The sequence below is a fragment of the Zonotrichia leucophrys genome, chromosome 4A (assembly GCF_028769735.1).
Source record: "Zonotrichia leucophrys gambelii isolate GWCS_2022_RI chromosome 4A, RI_Zleu_2.0, whole genome shotgun sequence".
Lineage (NCBI taxonomy): Eukaryota > Metazoa > Chordata > Aves > Passeriformes > Passerellidae > Zonotrichia > Zonotrichia leucophrys.
The window spans coordinates 19,124,053-19,141,430 of NC_088174.1; the positions used below are offsets into that span (position 1 = coordinate 19,124,053).

At 48.3% G+C, this 17,378-nt stretch overlaps 1 protein-coding gene across 4 annotated transcripts in view; it reads left to right on the plus strand.

Moving 5' to 3' along the window:
- The window catches only part of FGF13 (fibroblast growth factor 13), a 182,788-nt gene that overhangs the window by 98,765 nt on the left and 66,645 nt on the right, over window positions 1-17,378 (plus strand). For 3 of the 4 annotated variants that reach the window (XM_064712766.1, XM_064712765.1, XM_064712768.1), the window contains one exon: window positions 3,402-3,569. The exons of the other annotated variant lie outside the window; for it this stretch is intronic. In XM_064712766.1, the coding sequence (XP_064568836.1) occupies window positions 3,402-3,569 (168 nt within the window). The remainder of the gene's footprint in view (window positions 1-3,401; window positions 3,570-17,378) is intronic. 4 annotated transcript variants of the gene reach the window in all.

The following is a 17,378-nucleotide window of genomic DNA, read 5'->3' on the forward strand; positions in this document are numbered from 1 at the left end:
GGATTTCAGAGGTGCTCTGCTGCTCTCTGTGGCTTGAGGACCTTGTGGGTACAGACACAACTTCAGTCCTTCCAAAATGCCAGGAAAATGAATTTATTGCAAGTGTAAGTGTCCTAGGCCTCGCAGCATGTAAAATTAACCACTGTGAAGAGTTAGGGAGCTGAGGAAAATTCATATTTCAGGTAATGACCTGAAAGGTTCATGCAGGAGTGAATGGAAGTACAATTTCTTTGTTTAAGTTGTGTCATACATGCAGGAACAATAGTCCAATGGGAGCAGGAGGATTTGTTGTGCCTGGATTTTATTTACCCTATGGTTGCTCTAGCCTGTAGCAAACAGAGCAGAAGCCTCTCTCTGTAAAACCAGGGGGAAAGATATTTCCTTACAGCTTTATTAAGGTCTGAATTACATCAAAGATGATGCAGTTGGAACCCGAGCCAAGGCCTATGGACAGGGCTGATGTTATGGTTTCTGGCAATTCTGGATGGGACTGAAATGCACTTGGACAGAAAAGAAAGACACAAACCAGCAGACTGTTTAGCTGGTGTTTATATAAAGTAAACATGTTTGAATTTATCTTGAAAAACATCCTGGTGCCAGCAGCCATCCTAAAGATTGCTTTCTCTCAGTAAAGCTTACAGGAAGAAGAAATTTTTTTCCTAGTGGCTTGTTGACAGCAAGTTTTTATTAATGTAATTATTATTATTTTATTTAAGCTTAAGAAAATGCTACAGGGTGATATTTAGCAAGCTGAATGTTTTGATTAGGAAACATAATAGTTACTGCAGTTATTTTATATTCACTGCTAAGCAAATTCCTCTCAGCTGCTGTGGGTTTGGTCTCCATCAAATTGTAGGGGAAGAAAACAGGGTTAATTTTCTTAAAGCTATGTAGTAGTTATTTATCACTTTCATCTGAGAATATACAAGTGAGTGAGAATATACAAGTGAGTGAGCAGTGTATTAATGACCTGTGCAGTGAGCAGTGTATTAATGAGCAGTGTATTAATGACAAGTGAGTGAGCAGTGTATTAATGACCTGTGTCCATGGCAGGTGTAGTCTTATCCCTGTTTTATTCTGGGCAGATGGGAACGTAGAGCACCAGTGTGTTCTGCCATGAGGATGGGGTGTGGGCCCTGGGGGGGCCATTCCCATCCCAGTGAATCTGAGCCTTTGTTAGCTTTGGGGTGTGGGTCCCTCGCTGAAGGTGTGGGCCCTGGTGGGCAGCATTCCCATCCCAGTGATCTGTGTGCAGGGGTGATGGGGTGTGGGTCCTGGTGGGGAGCATTCCCATCCCAGTGAATCTGTGAAAGCGTGGGCCCTGGTGGGCCATTCCCATCCCAGTGAATCTGAGCCTTTGTTAGCTTTGGGGTGTGGGTCCCTCACTGAAGATGTGGGCCCTGGTGGGGAGCATTCCCACCCCAGTGATCTGTGTGCAGGGGTGATGGGGTGTGGGCCCTGGTGGGGAGCATTCCCATCCCAGTGAATCTGTGAAAGCGTGGGCCCTGGTGGGGCCATTCCCATCCCAGTGAATCTGAGCCTTTGTTAGCTTTGGGGTGTAGGCCCTGATGTGGAGCATTCCCATCCCATAAGTCTGTGTGCAGGAGTGATGGGGTGTGTAGGCCCTGGTGAGGCACTGGCTGTGCCTTTTGCCCCTCAGCTTGCCTGGGCTGGCACAGGCCCTGCACAATGGTGTCAGGCACTGTTTGCCCAGTCCTGACGGGGGATCCTCGGCGCTGCTTTGCAGGTGCTGAAGCTCTGAGCTCACACACACCAAGGCGTGTTTGAGGGCTGATCCTGTGGGTGCTGGCTCCTGGTAATTGCTGCCACAGCTGCCCTTGGGGCTCAGTGTGCTCCCTGAGCTCAGCCTGCCCTTCCAGAGGAAACTGCCCCTGCTGAGTGATGAAATGGCGGCCCAGACCTCGTGCTCCAGCACCTGCTGCTCCTTTTGAACCACTTGTGCTGTCCCCCTTGATCATGCACCCCTTTTAATGGCACTTTCTATAGGTTATTAGAGTGTGTTACTGCTGCTGGGTGCAGTCTAATGAAGCAGCAGCAGCCAAGGTGCAAGGTTTCCCTGCTGGATTAATCAGGGCTTGAGAGAAGGTGACTGCCCACTGTGAGCAGAACAACTGTCAATTTGAATTTATCTTCCAGATATGACTCCTACCAAGGAAGAAATCCAGTGCATGAGAATGCAATGGGGTAATTGTTTGAGGGGATTAATGTTTAAATTCGACAGGTTTTTAGGATGTCCATGTGATGACAGATATTTAGGAATTCTAACTTCATTGTTAGAATTAATGGCCATCAGTTTGAGAACCAAATAAACTTACCTAGTGCACGCCAGTGCATGTTTTAGACTAGCCTGTCAGTAGTTACTTTTCTCATTGCTGAAATTCTTGGATTTTTTTTTTTAATTTTTGGTTTTTTCATGTAAGGTTGAGGAATCCAAGTTTGGTTTTGGGTATGGTTTTATATCTCTGTGTTACACTGTAAATAACAATTGGTGGTTGGAGGCTGTCCTGTGAAAAAGCAGCTAATTTTTGTTCTTGGGAGATGATCTGTGCCTGAAGCTGTGAGCTGAGGAATCTCACTATCTCTGTTATTAAGGATTCATTTTTTTAGATAGTGGAAAAGTGTTTCAATTCATTCTGGTAATGTAATACTTTGAGGTAGCTGGAACTTTCTTTATGCTATATATTTTATCTTTTTGCCATTTAATAGTCTGACCCCATTCAGAAACATTTCAGACTGCATTATTAATGGCAGTATTGATTTATAAGATCAACTTTAAAAACTACTTGCTGTTTTACAAGAAAACCATCAGAAGGATTAATGTGCTTTCTTTTTGTACATCTACACTTCTATCTGTTGAAAATGTCACTGGATTATCTGTGCTCTGAGGGATGGGGTGTAATTCCCTGTCCTGATAAAGGCCTGTCCTTGGTGCTTTGGGGAGCGGGTTCCTGCAGGTGTGGAGGGTGTTGGTGCAGAATTGCCTGTGCCAGGCCATGAAAGCACAGGGTTGGGTTTGCTTTTCCCCCAGTGTGCATGCAGAATGGGTAGAGGGGAGAATGGAGTACAGGGGAGAATGCTATGGGAGGATGAGGCAGATGCAGGAGGAGCTGTGCTGCTGCTCAGAGCAGGTGTTGTTCTGCTGTTTATCAAAGCTGCATGAAAGGGATGAACTGTGGAGCTTTATGAGAAGCATTGTTTATAAAAGTAAATGTTTTTTCCCACCATGACTAAGATCCTTTGCACTTTACAGTTTATTTTCCTTCCTGTGACCCTTTCTTGCCCTCTGTCTTTCCCCACCCTGACGTTGTGTAGTTGATTTGCTTCTCGAGGTCGCTTTCCTGGGGCTCTAACCTGAGTTATTTTGTTGTGTGGTGACACAGTTATGGATGACGCTCCCCCTGGCACTCAGGAGTACATTATGTTACGGCAAGATTCCATCCAATCTGCGGAATTAAAGAAAAAAGAGTCCCCTTTTCGTGCTAAGTGTCACGAAATCTTCTGCTGCCCTCTGAAGCAAGTGCACCTCAAAGAGAACACAGAGCCGGAAGGTTTGTGCACTTTGGGTCCATGTTCTGTGTGTGGGGTTCCCTCTCCCTGTGTGTGCTGTGTGTGCCAGGCTGTGTGGGGGGAGCCGTGCACTGTCCCTTGCTTGCCTGTCTGATGCCCACAGGACACTGCAGCTGAGCCCCACGGGAGCCCTCTGGGACGGAGGCAGCGCTGCTTTCCCTCCAGTAAACTGTTTGTTTAGCTCCCACCATTAACACTGCCCTTTCTTTTGGCTGCCTGAAGCTGCTTGCTCCTCAAAGGCGTCGGCTCCCAGGTTCTTTGCAGTGACTCCTGGAGCTGCACTCTGCTCTAAGCCTGGCGCTCCGACCAGACTCGGCTTGGCCCCAGCACCTTGCACTCCATAAGGCTTCTGCATAGTGCTAGAGAATGCTCATGGCAGCTGTTCTGGGTGAAGCAGGATGAACTTTGTCTGTAATGCACGCCTGGTTGCATTTTGGGGAATGAAATGCATGCAGAGCAGAAAAAAAAAAAAGTAGATTGTTTTCCTTTTCAGATGAAGCAAAGGTATGGTCTGTCCTCATGCTGTGTTTACTGATATGAAATTGCCAAGGAGGTATATCTCGTTCATCTAGTGTGCATAAGATTAAGCTATTTTTAATTTCATTTTTTAATACTTTCTCTTATTGTTCTATATGTGTTTTGCATTACTGCTTCATATTCCACGTGGTAAGCCTTTACTTTTTGCATAAGCTCCAGTATCTGCCAAGACAAATAATGCTACTGCTGGTAGAAGTGTTTTAAGATGAAATATTCAGGGCTGGATTTTGCCACAATCGAGTCTGCAGGAACAGCAGAGTGAGCAGGTTGGAGTTCTTATCAGAAATCAGTTGTATTATTCTCTCTGTAATGATGGGCATCAGTTCCTGAGCTGTCACTATTAGCCCAAAATATTTCAGTCAATTGCTTTCTTCTGTTACATTCTCCAAATTTTGCATGAATGTTCTTTGCACCACCTCTGGGAGATTTGTGTCTTTTAAAATAAAAGTATTTTATTAAAATAGTATTTATCATCTCACCAGAAATATTAATTCAATACACATTGTGGTTTAAGGCTTGGGGAGAGGTTTTTTGTTCCAGTGATGATGTAACTGAACGGTAGAGTCGGGGTTTGAAGAAGGTCCATTTGTCCTCTCAGTCCTGGGCTGCCCTGACAGAAGCTGTGATTTCATGACTCAGTGAGGATGAAGGACAGGTGACTCCTGTGGCACTCTCCTGGCTTAGCAGACATCGTGGATTCCGTGTCATCTGTCAGGGTTTGTGTTGTTGGTGAGTGAATTCGGAGCCCAGAACTGTTCCTGACAAGCTCCTCTGGGAAGATGATGGCACCTGAGCTGCCACAGGTGCTCAGCACGTGGTGAGCAGGAAGATTCCATGGCCAGAGCATGAAGGAGAGCTGGGCCCCACAGCTGCCCTCCCTGACATGCTGTGTGTGAATGCTCCGTGTGCTGTGTGGAACTCCAGAGAAGCTCGTGCCTGTTCCAGTGCAGCCTACACTGGGAGCTGGACTGCTGCAGAAGGCTGGCTCCTGCCTGGGCTGATCCTTTAGTGGATAAACCACCAGTTCCCAGCCCAGAGCCTGCCCACGAGGAGCGAGGAAAGCAGAGCAGTGCTGGGCCTTTTCTCTGCAGAGTCTCCGGGGGACATGGTTCGGTTCAGTGTTGGGGAATGTGGGACCTGTGGCAAAGGCTGGCCCACTGCAGGCTCTGGGGGAAGACCTGGGAGCATCAGAGCGGCCCTGGTGTTCCTGGAAGCCAAGAGCTGCTCTTCTTGGGTTCTCCATGAATCTGCAGTGTCTGGCTCCAGCAGCAGCTGTGTTACCCCCTCCTCCGTGGCACGTGGCACTGGTGCTCATTCATTCCCAGGAAAAGATTTCCTCCATGGCACGTGGCACTGGGGCTCATTCCCTGGAAAAGCATTTCCTCCATGGCACGTGGCACTGGTGTTCATTCCCAGGAAAGCATTTCCTCCATGGCACTGGTGCTCATTCATTCCCAGGAAAACATTTCCTCCATGGCACGTGGAACTGGGGCTCATTCCCAGGAAAAGATCTGGCTCTGAAGGAAGGCTTGCCATCCTCTATCGCCGTGCCCAAGGATGATTGTCTGTTCCTTGTGTGTCCCTCCTCGTCTCCAGGAGTGTTGCATTCCCAGACAGGCACAAGGAGCCATGGCCACGCTGGCTGGCCTGTGACCACCTGAGGGGTGCCAGCCTTTGCTGGGGTGTGATTTCTGTGTTTCTCTGGCAGATGTTGTCTCTAGCATGGAGGGAGAACATCTGACCAGGAATCCTTTTAGCCTCTCTTGTAGCTCAGGTTGCCTGGGCTGCATTTATCTTTTCCTTCAGAATCTGTGAATTGCCTGGAAAGTGGTACCAGACCCACTGAAACACTGATGTGTGCCATCCTCAGTGGCTTGTTGGCATGGAGCTTGAAGAATGTTCATAGTGAGGTGATCTGAACTGTGCTTTCCACAGTCCATGGAAGTTAATGGAGTGGCTGAAACAAATCCCAGCAGAAATCCCTTCCAGTGTGAGCCCAGCAGTTAACAGCTCAGTTGTGCTGATAGGATAAAGGAAAAAGAATGTTTAAACTTGTTACTGTGGCACAAATTACACAGTTTTGAAGGTACTGGAAAGTGTGACAACTAGGAAGCTGCTAGCAAAGTTCTCCAAGTGAAATGTCATAATGGAGGTTTTATGAAAAATTGTAGACTTGGAAGACTCCACATAGAGTACAAAAATGCCTTTTTAATTTGCTGAATAATGGCATGGGAACACAGAGCAAAGGCTGCATGTTTCTAACTGTGCAACTCTCTTGTTTAGATGATGGATTTCTCTGCACCTTTTAACCACTTTCATACAGGGGTGGTGCTTGGGGAGCCTCATTTATCACTTCAGGATTTGGACTCCCTAGGCAGGAAGGATGACACCAGGTAAAAGATTTTCCAGGCTTTTCGTAGGGGTGTTTGGGGAGTTCTGCTGTTTGCTGAGAGACTTGAATGCCACATCACACTGGTGTCTGAGCCTGGTGGCCCATCAATTCTCATCTCTTGGGCCTGTTCCTAAAAGCAAAAGTGGAATGAGAAAATGAGGTCCATGTTTCCTGATCTGCCTTGGTTTCCTGTTCTTCTCCCCACACCCCCTTGGCTGCCTGCAGCATCATCTCTGTTCCTTTGGATGTGCCCCAGGTGCACCTCAGGAAGCAGCTCCAGGGCAGCCCTGGGTACCAGCCTGGGGGACACAGAGAGGGTCCTGGGCCAGTGGCTGCAGCCAGTGCTGCAGGGTGGGAGCAAGGAGGAGAGATGGGGATCCCAGTGGTGAGATCTGCCAGGTGTGGAGGTGTCCCCGGGGCCCCGTGGCAGCAGGGGATGCTCCAGCCCTCCCTGCTGCCCTGGGAGGCCTGGCACTGGGTAAGAGCTGAGCTGCTGCTCTGTTCTGCATCTGCCCAGCTTTGTGTTCTCGGAGTCATGCCACAGTTTGCAATGCAAGGCAGTAAAACAGGCAGAGCTGACACCTTTACCTGGATGCTGCTCCTCTGGGCATTGGGCATTGTTTACAATTGCATCCAGCAGCAGCAGCAAAACACAGAGTGCTTTTGTAGCTTCCCTCAAGCCAGGAATACACTGCTAGCAGGAGAAGGGCCATCTGAAGTACGTTTTGCAGCTATTTGTTCTCTTAAATAGTTTAAACATAAGCTGCTGCTGCTATCTGTATAAAACATGGTTACATAAAAAGGAGTCAGCTCCTGGAAAACTAATTTGAGTTGTATTATTACATCCAGGGAAGGGAATAAAATGAGAAATGTTTTTAAAAACAGCCATTGGTTAGTCACAGTCACACAGTCAGGAGTCTTGGACACTTGCCCATAGTTCTGTTTTCATGGGGGATTTTTTTTTTTGCCTTTTTCTATTTTTTCTTTTTTTTTGGTAACATTTAGTCTCCCTCCAGGCATACATAACCTTTTTACACAGAAAAGCAGACAAGCATGGCAAAATACGTACTGGGGATGGGGAGAGGGCAATCTGGGATAGCAGCTGGTAAGGAGGAAGGCAGCTTTCCTCAACCAACAGGAAATCTGGTTAGATAGAAAATGTTAAGGATGCTAATGTGAAACAAGCAGCTCTGTGGTTGCCCTTGACAATGGCTTGTTCTCTCATGCCTGGCAGTGCTGGGTGAGGCACAGGGAGGTGTTCAGGCACATGGTGTGGGGGCTGCCCCTTGCCCTGCTCCCTGGCACCGGCACTTGTGTCAGCAGCAGGGATGTGCACCCTTCAGGCTGTAATACAGAGTGTCCCTTGGGTGCTCTGAGCCTCGTGTCACCACTGAGAGCACTTGGCACTCTGATTGCATCCTTCTCCTCTAGACCAATCAGCCCTATTAGCCCTGCTCCCTCATTTCACTATGGTAATGCATATTTCTGCATTTTAGAGAGGAAAAGGAAAGAAGGGTGAGGAGAACTGTGTTTGGAATCAGAGAATTGTGAGAGGTTTTTGAACTTCGCATATTGTTCAGAACTAAAAATGACTTTGTGTTCCAGTGAGGAATCCCAGGAGCAGGCACAGTGTCCAGGACATGGAGAGAGGTCCCATGGCAGTGGGACAGCAGTGAGCAGGTTCAGCATCAGCTCACCTCCCTGAGCCCCAGGTTCCCCCAGCCCCTGCTTCAGGTGCTCCCTGGAGCCCCTTTCTGCTGCTCACCCCTGGAGCCCCTCGTTGCTGCTCACCCCTGGAGCCCCTTTCTGGTGCTCACACCTGGAGCCCCTCACTGCTGCTCACACCTGGAGCCCCTTTCTGCTGCTCACACCTGGAGCCCCTTTCTGCTGCTCACACCTGGAGCCCCTTTATGGTGCTCACACCTGGAGCCCCTCAGTGCAGCTGCGTGCAGGGGTGCCCTGTGATGCTGCCCTAAGCACATTTCACAGGCGCTGTTCCCTGTTCCTCATGCAGAGCAGGGGAAGGCAGACCTGGTGTCTGCCCTTGCCATTAACCCTTTCCTGCTGCAGCTGAGCTCTCTGTCCCGAGCTGCCCCTCCCAGAGAGGGCAGTTTGCTGCTGCTGGCTGGTGCTGGGCCCTGCAGCCCCCCGTGCCTTCCTCATTCCCTTTCCCTCAGCAAAACCTCATTCTTGGTTCTGCTCTGCCTGCCCCTCTCAGGTGCTGCTGTGGGGGACGTGGAGCTCCCACCTCGTCCCCAGGCTCTGGCACTAAGCAGCTGAGCAATGCCTCAGCCTTCTGCAGCGCTGAATGAAGGTAAACTCTCAAACCCTGCCTGTCTGGGTGCACGTGCAGTTGCTGCAGCTGTGGGACCATATGTGCACTGAAGGATGGTCTGAAGGGAGGCACAGGGACCAAAAGGCAGAGCTCTGAAGCTCTGAAGCCACCAGTGTAATATAAAAGCATACAGTATAAAAGCACACTGTGCTTTCCCCCAAGAGAAACCTCTCTGCCGGCAGGGCTGGGAGGCAGGGGTGGCTCCTGCTGCAGGAGCTCAGTCCTGTCCCTGGCTGAGCCTCCTGCCCTGATCTCCAAAGCCTTTAAGCACGAGATTACCTTTAACCATGAGTGCTCCCAGCAGAGTCCCAGGGGTTGGCAGGTGTTTAATGAGCTTACCTGAACACAGGCTGGGCCTGACTCACGTTTGGGCTCAGCCATTACAAATCCAGAGTAATTCCACCCAAATCCAAGATTTACTCAATATTTACTTGTCTGCAAATGAGATCAGAACCCCCTCATGTGGTTCAGTTTGATTTCTTTTCTAACTCCCTCAGCAGTAATGTGGCCCTTTTTGCCACAGTGGTTCATGATTGAACATGCAAGTCCATCAGAGCAGCAGAGAAGTGTAATGTTTCCCCTTACAGAGAGGGAAGAGAATGACTATCATTATCATCATCATCATCACATGGACATCTCTCCAGGAGTAGTAGCTGCTGCACTGCCAGCTGAATCACCTGAGCTCTAGGTACTTCCTGCTACCTGGAAGGGTCTGGGCAGATCCTTCCCTGTGCACACATCTCAGCCCAGGACATTGCCTGCAGACCTTGGTCTGTTTGCCAGACTCTGCTAAGAATAGTGTGGCTGAGGAAATGAAGATGAAATGTCAATAATAAAGGTAGCTAATAATGGAATGGGTTGTTGAACTGGGTTTTCCTGGTGGTGGAATTCAAAGGTGCAGCTATGAGTAGAGCATTGTTAGCCAGATTTGTTCTCTGTTGCATCAGAAGAGTCTAAGTCAGTAATGGCATTAGGAGCAGTTGTAGAATTTTTATTTCAAGATAATGATTTTTCATTCTCAAACTGGACCTGGCCTTACTCCTGAACAGGTCATGGCAATCCAAAAAGAAATGCTGTCCCTTACCTTACCTTACCTATGTACCCTTTGAGAGAAGTCTTTTATCTGTGCCTCTTGCTATTTTGTTCTAATCTCAAAGTAAATATTCACTATGGAGACAGTATCTGGCACTTAGCATAGCTCAAGTAGGACATTTAGACCAAATGAGTCACCCTGATATTCTTTTCTCATCTCATCTTTAAAGGACTCTGAGATCTTCAAAGAGTGTTCCTTGTAGGGAGAAAGGCCTTTGTCTTGCTACTTTTGCATCCCATGACTCTCCTGAGAAAGCACCAGACTTGGTTCTTCAGCCTGTCCTCATTTGAAATCAGGAGATGTAGTTCTTTATTAATAATGAAGGTTTTTCTTTGTCCCTTGCTCAGCCTCACAGCCCATCAGAATTACTGCACAGACTTTACCAGGGGCAGTGTGTGTGCCATCCAAGCACAGGGTGCCTTTGGGCAGGGGCCATGGCAGATGTTCCATGCTGTCCTGGGTTAGGCTGGCTCTGTAGGGCAGGAGCAGTGACGCTCCCCAGCCTTTGCTGGAGAGTTCTGTCCTTGCCCAGGGTAAGCAGGGACAGGAGGACCAGGGCAGGGGTGCAGAGATCCCTGCCCCACACCTGTGCCTGGAACCGCTCACCTCAGGGGTAATTAGCTCAGGCAGATAATTGTCTGTGCTTTCCAGTTCCAGGGCTGGCTCAGCCCACACCTAACTCAGGGCTTTCTGCTCTTATCCCATCAGCAGCTGCTGCCCTGAGGGCGCAGAATGAGCAGCAGAGTTCTCCAGGGCCAGCCCTGCTCCTCCTGTCCTGGGTCAGCTGGGTGAGAGGAGGAGCTCAGTCTCACCTGGAGCTCAGGCTGCTCTCCCTGGGCTGGAGCTGCCATGGTTAGAGAATGGCCCTGAGGGTTTATCCGGGGGCTGCCAGGGTCTGTGCCCCAGAGGAGCAGGGCTGACCCACACGGCTGCCTGGCACTGCCCCCTCCATGGAGCATCCCCAGCTGCCATCAAACATCCCAGGCCATGGGGGCTGGTGGCCTCAGGGCTGTTCCTGTCCCCATGGACATCCCTGCTCTGGAGGCTTTCCCAGCTCCTCTGGTGCTGCAGGAGAGGAGCCTGTGCTGGCTGCTCCACCCTCTGAGAAAGGCTTTAGCAGCACAAACCACCCTGGTGGTGACTGCCACTGCTCCCTACAGAGAACCCTCTGTTCTGTTTCCTCTGAACAGTCCCAGGAGTTTTCATTTTTGCAACAGGTGACAAATTAACACTTAATTGCAGGAGTTGTTAAAAATGCAGAGTGAATTTCAGTTGTGCACCTTTGCTTAATTGGTGCCTGCCCCTGTTTCTGTTCCTCCACAGCGTCAGATTGGTGGAGTCAGTAATTAACCACCAAGTTTTGCTTTCTAGCTGCTCTTCTCTCTGGTAAGTGCAATCATTTTCTCATTTCAGACAAGTGGCAAAACTGCCCTCAAGTATTGCTAGTGTTTGCAGGATGTTGTTAGTAGAAAATGTTTAAGCTTCACGTAAGATCTTCCTTTCTAATGATGAGCTGTCAGCATTAATCCAGTGCAGTTCATGGGGCTGGCCTTTTTATGATAAACTTAGATTAAATATACTGTAAAACCAGTGGTAAGCAGAAATTTAAATGGGACTTGAGCTGCCAAATGCAAGTAGGAGGTTTCTTTAATCACTTGAATATTAAGTTAGATAAATGTAAAAATAGTGAGAAGTTTTGCTGATCTTTGTACTAATAACAAAGGAGCATGTTTGGGAAATTGCTGTTCTAACTGAAAAGAACTGGATGTAGTGCATTTCATGGTATGTGCAGTGAAATAACAGTCAGTAGGACACAGGCTGATCATCAGGAGGGAAGATGAGTGGAACAGAGTGACAGAAATGACAGGAGAACAGGTGAAGAGCACCAAGGAGGAGAGGGCAGCCTGTGGACTCTAAAGCAGCAAAAAGGAGAGGTTCAGGTGGGAGCAGGTGAGTGATGCCAAGGGGAGAAGGTGGTGGTGTGGACAGGTGAGCTTCTGCCTTTGCATGAACGTGGTGGCTGCAGGTGGGATCCAGGGCTGAAGCAGAGATCCCTGAGCTGAGTGCTCAGGAGGACTCAGTGCTCGGGAGGAGCTGAAGCCTGGATGGACCCTCCCGGTGGGAGAAGTTACCTGAGAGGACAGGAGATGTGCAGAGCAAAGCAGGCAGGTGGCTCAGCTGGACCTTGAGGAGCATCTCCTGCATTCAGGAGGGTGGGCTGTTCCTGTGAGAGGGCCGGAGCCCTGCCCTGAGCACCAGCTGTGCTCCAGCCCCACCTTCACAGCCCTGCTCGTAGCACTGCATGCACGACTGTGTTTAGTGCTCCAAACAGTGCATTCCAGCACACCATTAGATTTTCACATCCTTATGTATATTTAATGAAGTACATTGACTTCTGTAGAGTGCTGCCAATTGATGTTTGATCAGGTGTATTTATGGCAGATTCTTCAATTTGCACATGGAAATGGAAACATGAGTTTAGTCCAGGAGACTGAGGAAAGTCACAGGCAGCCCTGTGACCATTTGTTATTGATGTAATCTCTCCTGCAGCAGGATTTGTACTGTCTCAACAGAATTGAAAAGGTGCCTTTTAAAAACCAATGTCTCAAAAGGACGTAGTAAAACACCCAAACCCAGCGCTCCTGCCAGTTTTTTTTAGTGGCGTGGTTTGGAGTTGGGTTTTTTGGCAGTTTCGTTGCCAGCCTTTAAAATCAGCTCCTTTCCAGCAGGATGATGTTGAGATGGACACGTGCCAACACTTTCCTTTGTGAGTCCTTGGCCAGATTTTATTTATTGGAATGCTGGGCTCATTTTGCCCTCTGGGTTGTGATACAGCCCCAGAGGTTCCATCGCATCCCTTTGAAAGGCTCTGGTGCCTTCAGAGCTGCTCTATATTTATCTCTGCTCTCCTACAGGAGCTGTTTCTTATGCAGGTGCCAAACTCTGCACCTTCATCCCCTGGTTTATTCTAGCAGTCTCTCTGTGTAACCTCTGTTTCACCAGCCCTTCTCCCTCCCTCTGGGCCCATGGCTGAGCTCAGGCTCTCGTTGCTCTGAAGTCCATTTCCGTTTAGCTCTGGAGAAAACATTCTGGTGAGAGGCAGGGGCAGCAAGGGGGAGGAAAGCCCAGGAAAATTCTGGCACCTTTCCAGTCTCCTGGAGCTGATGAACACTTACTTTAAAGGGCACAAATCCTTGGATTTATTTTTTTAATAATATATAATTCAAAGTTTATAAGGAAAAACATGCAAACCTAAACTCACGCATCAGATTTCTCAAGAGACTTGTAGGGCTGCAGGTTCATTAGAAAGGAAACTTGTTAAAAGATTAAGTTGTAATACTTTGATTTAGGATGGGACTCCAGGGAAGGATCAAAATAGAACACTTCTTGCAGTTGATTTGCAGAGCAAATTCACAAGTAGTTTTGGGCTTCTTTATGGTCTTTAAAAAGTCTAATGGCAGCAGTGTTAAGAGTCTGGGAGAGTGGACATCTGATTTCTCCATCTTGTAATAATGAGACTTGTTATTTTCTGTATGATGCCCCTTGCTCACATTGGCATTGCCCTGTTTGAAGTGGAGGACTCAATCTGTGTTATTTTTAAAAGCCATTTATTATGTTAATAGTTGATGCAGAATTTTACTCTCTTCATTGTCCTCAACCAAAAATTTATCTTTCTTTGGACTAAAAGTGATTTCTCTCGGACAAAAATTTGGTTTCTCTAAAGAAAATTTTGCTCTCTTTCAGCTGGAGAGCAAAATTATGAAAACCAGTGAAATCCCTTTATTTCTTTCAGTGGTAACAAACATTGACATCACAGGTGAAAGTAGAGGATGGCCAAATGTTTCTGTGTGCATGTCCAATCAGGCAGCTCAAGTTCTGTGGCACATAAACAGACATTGTCTGAAGTCTCTTCTGTCCCAGAAATTCAGAAGTCAGTGGAATTCCTGTGGTTTGGAGTAATTTCCTCCTTGGCTGCTGAGTTTGCGGACTGGAAGTTGCAAGATTAATGAGCATAAAGGAGCAGTAGAAAATGTCATGGCCACAGCAGAAGGAGCCTGTGCTTGCTGCTCTCCCTGGCACTTTCAGCTTTACTGATTTGCCCTTCACTGACTGGGTGAGCTGCCCTGCAGCGGTGGCTGCTGCTGCCCCAGCACAGGCTATTTCCACTTCAGGATGGGATTTCCTTGAGGCAGTACATGGTTCTTGCTTGTGGTGGGTCACTCATACCTGTTGATGGTTAGGAGGAGCCTGGCTGGGACTTCAGTTACTCTTTTAAGAGTGTTGCATCCCCTTTTAGTCCCCTCTGCACCAAAGCTCCTTGCCCTGCCCAGAGCATCCCAGCCCAGGCTGGGCCTGAGGGTGCTGTCCAGGGCCAAGGAGATCAGTGTCTCCCCCCAAATACATCTCTGGGAACTCATTCCATCTGCAAGAGGCACCCTGGTCTTGGTGCTCTGCTTTCCTCTCAAAGGACGAAATTTCTCTGAAAAAGTGGTTGTTGCAGTCATCTTCACTCGCCTTACCATTTCCTTTGCTGTATCCACATGTTAATTGGATTTTGTAGGCTGAGTGGGTTTTGGTATTTTTGAACAAAAGCAGATTTTCCCCAAAGGGCACACAGAATAGCAAGGTGTGTTAATGGAATATTGATTTACGTGAGTTTTGTAGGAAGGAAGTTTCTGAACTGTGTTTGCTACAGCTGTGGAGCTCTGTCCAAGGCAGAGTGTGCAGCAGCCTTTGGTGGGAAGGGAACAGGAGCAGGAGCATCTCTGACACCCCCAGCCCTGGCACTGCCCTTGGGGAGTGAGCGCTTTGTGTGCTTTGAGCTTTGCCCCAAAAAGCATCTGGGGCCCAGCAGGGAGTTATTGCCAGTAAAGTGATGAACCCAGGGTCACACGGTTGTTGTCAGTGGATTTCAAACCTGTTTGTCTGCAGAGTTCTGCTGGCAGAGGAGATGCCAGGGAGATGTGGGGTGGCAGTGAGAGCCCTCCTGTGCTCGGGTGTGGACAGACAGACCTGCCCTTCAGTCCAGGCTGAAGTGCTTTTGATAACTAACACACAATAAACTGAGGCTGTTCTGTTCTGGAACAAGGCCATGCTAGAATTAAATTTCAAGTATGTGTCTTTTTTATTTCTCCTCTTCTCCATTTTATGAGTGGATAAATACAGTGGAAGGGTTGGCAATCAGCAATATGAAATTAATCCTCTGAGAATGTTCCTGTAAGTTCTGGAGTCAGAGAGCAGAAGCACCATCAGACCTTCCCCTGATGTCTCCTCAAACCTGGCTCTTGTCTAACCCGTAACCTGAGAATTGTGCTCTCTCCAGGGTCAGAACTATGCTCTCTGTGATTGTGGCCCACCAAGCAGTAAGGAAATTACCTGGTTAATCCATTTTGAAAAAGCAATAGGAAATTGTTTTATCAGGTCTCCTGAAACAGCTGCATATGCTATGATATTTTACACGATCAGATCTGATCGTGTAAAATATTGATCACTGAGAACCTTTAGCTATAAGGAGACAATACAAGTTAGAGAAATGTGCACTAAATGCATTGAATTAGTGTTTCAAAGGGCTGATTACAGAGAGGGACTTCAAAAGGAAGGGAGAAGAGAAATATGGAAACATGCGAGTTTGGCTGGCAGGAGAAATATTGCTTGAACTGCTTTAGATTATTCAGATTGCAATGCAGTGGCTTTTTGTCACAAAAAAGTCTTGATTAATAGTATGGAAAAGTAGGTTTTAGTTTTACAAATGGTACTGAATTGAGAGTCAAGCAGATAATGAGAAACAATTTAATCTGATACATGAGGGGGATTAATTTTGAGTACCTGGGTTGTAACAGGGCAGCAGAGCTCAATGCAGATAAATGGAAGATAATGAGCTTACAAGTAAGGAACTCCATAGTCAGGGAGTGCTCGGAGGCTGCAGCAGGCTGAGGCTGGGAAAGAAACCAGAAGTTACTGGAGCAAAATGGCATGTTCAGCAGGACAGGGGGCAATGGGCTATGGAGCTGCTGCTGAGGGGAGAGCAGAGGGTTCTGAGCCCTGAGCTCAGGGCTCACCCACGGGCTGGGGATGGGGAGGCAAAGTGCAGGCTCCAGGGGAAAATGCAGCTCTCAGGACAGAAATGGCCTTGAGGCTCAGGAATTTCTAAAGAAACCCAAAATGCACTATTGCAGAGAAGCAGGGGTTGGTGGGTTTGGAGCTCACTGGCACAAGACAAGCAGATTTTCTTTTTCCCACTGATAGCAGGTGTAAGTTTGAGTTTGATGTAGCTGAGAGCAGAGCAGAGGAAGCTGCCAGAGGATCTCCAGAGAGCTCCCTGGGGAGGTGTCGGGGAAGCCCAGGTTTAGGAGCAGGGCTCTGCTGGGGGCTGGAGCTGTCCCTGCTGTGCCAGGGCACTGTGCATGGCAGCGGCAGCAGCAGGGTGGGCTCAGCACAGCTCTGAAGGGCAGCTGAGGGCAGTGGAGCTGAGCTGTCCCTGCAGCCCGGGGGCTTGGGCAGCTCTCAGGCTGGGCACAGCACTGTCACAGCTTCCAGTGACTCTCAAAGCACACATCACTTTGAATACATGAATGCCCAAGCAGGTTTGCTTAGACCCTCTTTTTCTGCTAATTATATTTTTATGGCTTCAGAACTCAAAAGCAAACTTTATTTTTATAAAGCCTCGTGCATGTCAGATGGGAGTCCTGACATGAAAGCTTTGTGCATGCACAGGTGCCTTGGGAATCTGGGCAGAGCAGGAGCCCTGCTGCTGCCAGGGCACTTCTCAATTATTCATGTTTTCATCATGATCTGCTACAGCAGAGTAACCGGGGTGAGTCCAGCACGGTCCTGCAGTTACTGAACCTTGTCCTGCCACTTGCCTCTTGAATCTCTGAAGGCGTTTGGATAGAGGGCTTTGGGCTGCCAGGCTTGGTTAGTTGTGTTAGGAACAAACCAGGTTTGGTTAGTTGTGCCAGGAACAAACCTGCCCTGGCTGCGGGCTCAGCTCTGGGCTCTGCCCTGCCCCAGGTTCAGGCTCTGCCCTGCCTCAGCAGCATTCCCACTCCAGCTCTCCCTTGGCCCTGCATGGAGTCATTTTCTAATGCTGCGTTGTGCAGAGTCAGGAAAATTATTATTACCCAAGGCAGTTTTATATAAATTACAAATTTCTTTTACAGTTATCGCTTTAAATTAGGACAAAATGCTCTGTGATTCATGAGTAGATCCAAGGCTTCAGCCAAAGCAGCAGAAATGTGGGCAGGAGGGAGCTGGTTTGATTCTGCTCGGTGCTCTGCACCTTCATGCAGCTCTGGGATGGCTGAGAGATGTCAGTGAGAACAGGTTTTCAAAGCATAGGTTTTCCCAAAGCAAACAGGTTTTCCCAAAGCACAGGCAGACTCTTCTCCAGAGTCTGATGTGGCCAAGGGAGCACAGAGAGTTGGGACAGACTT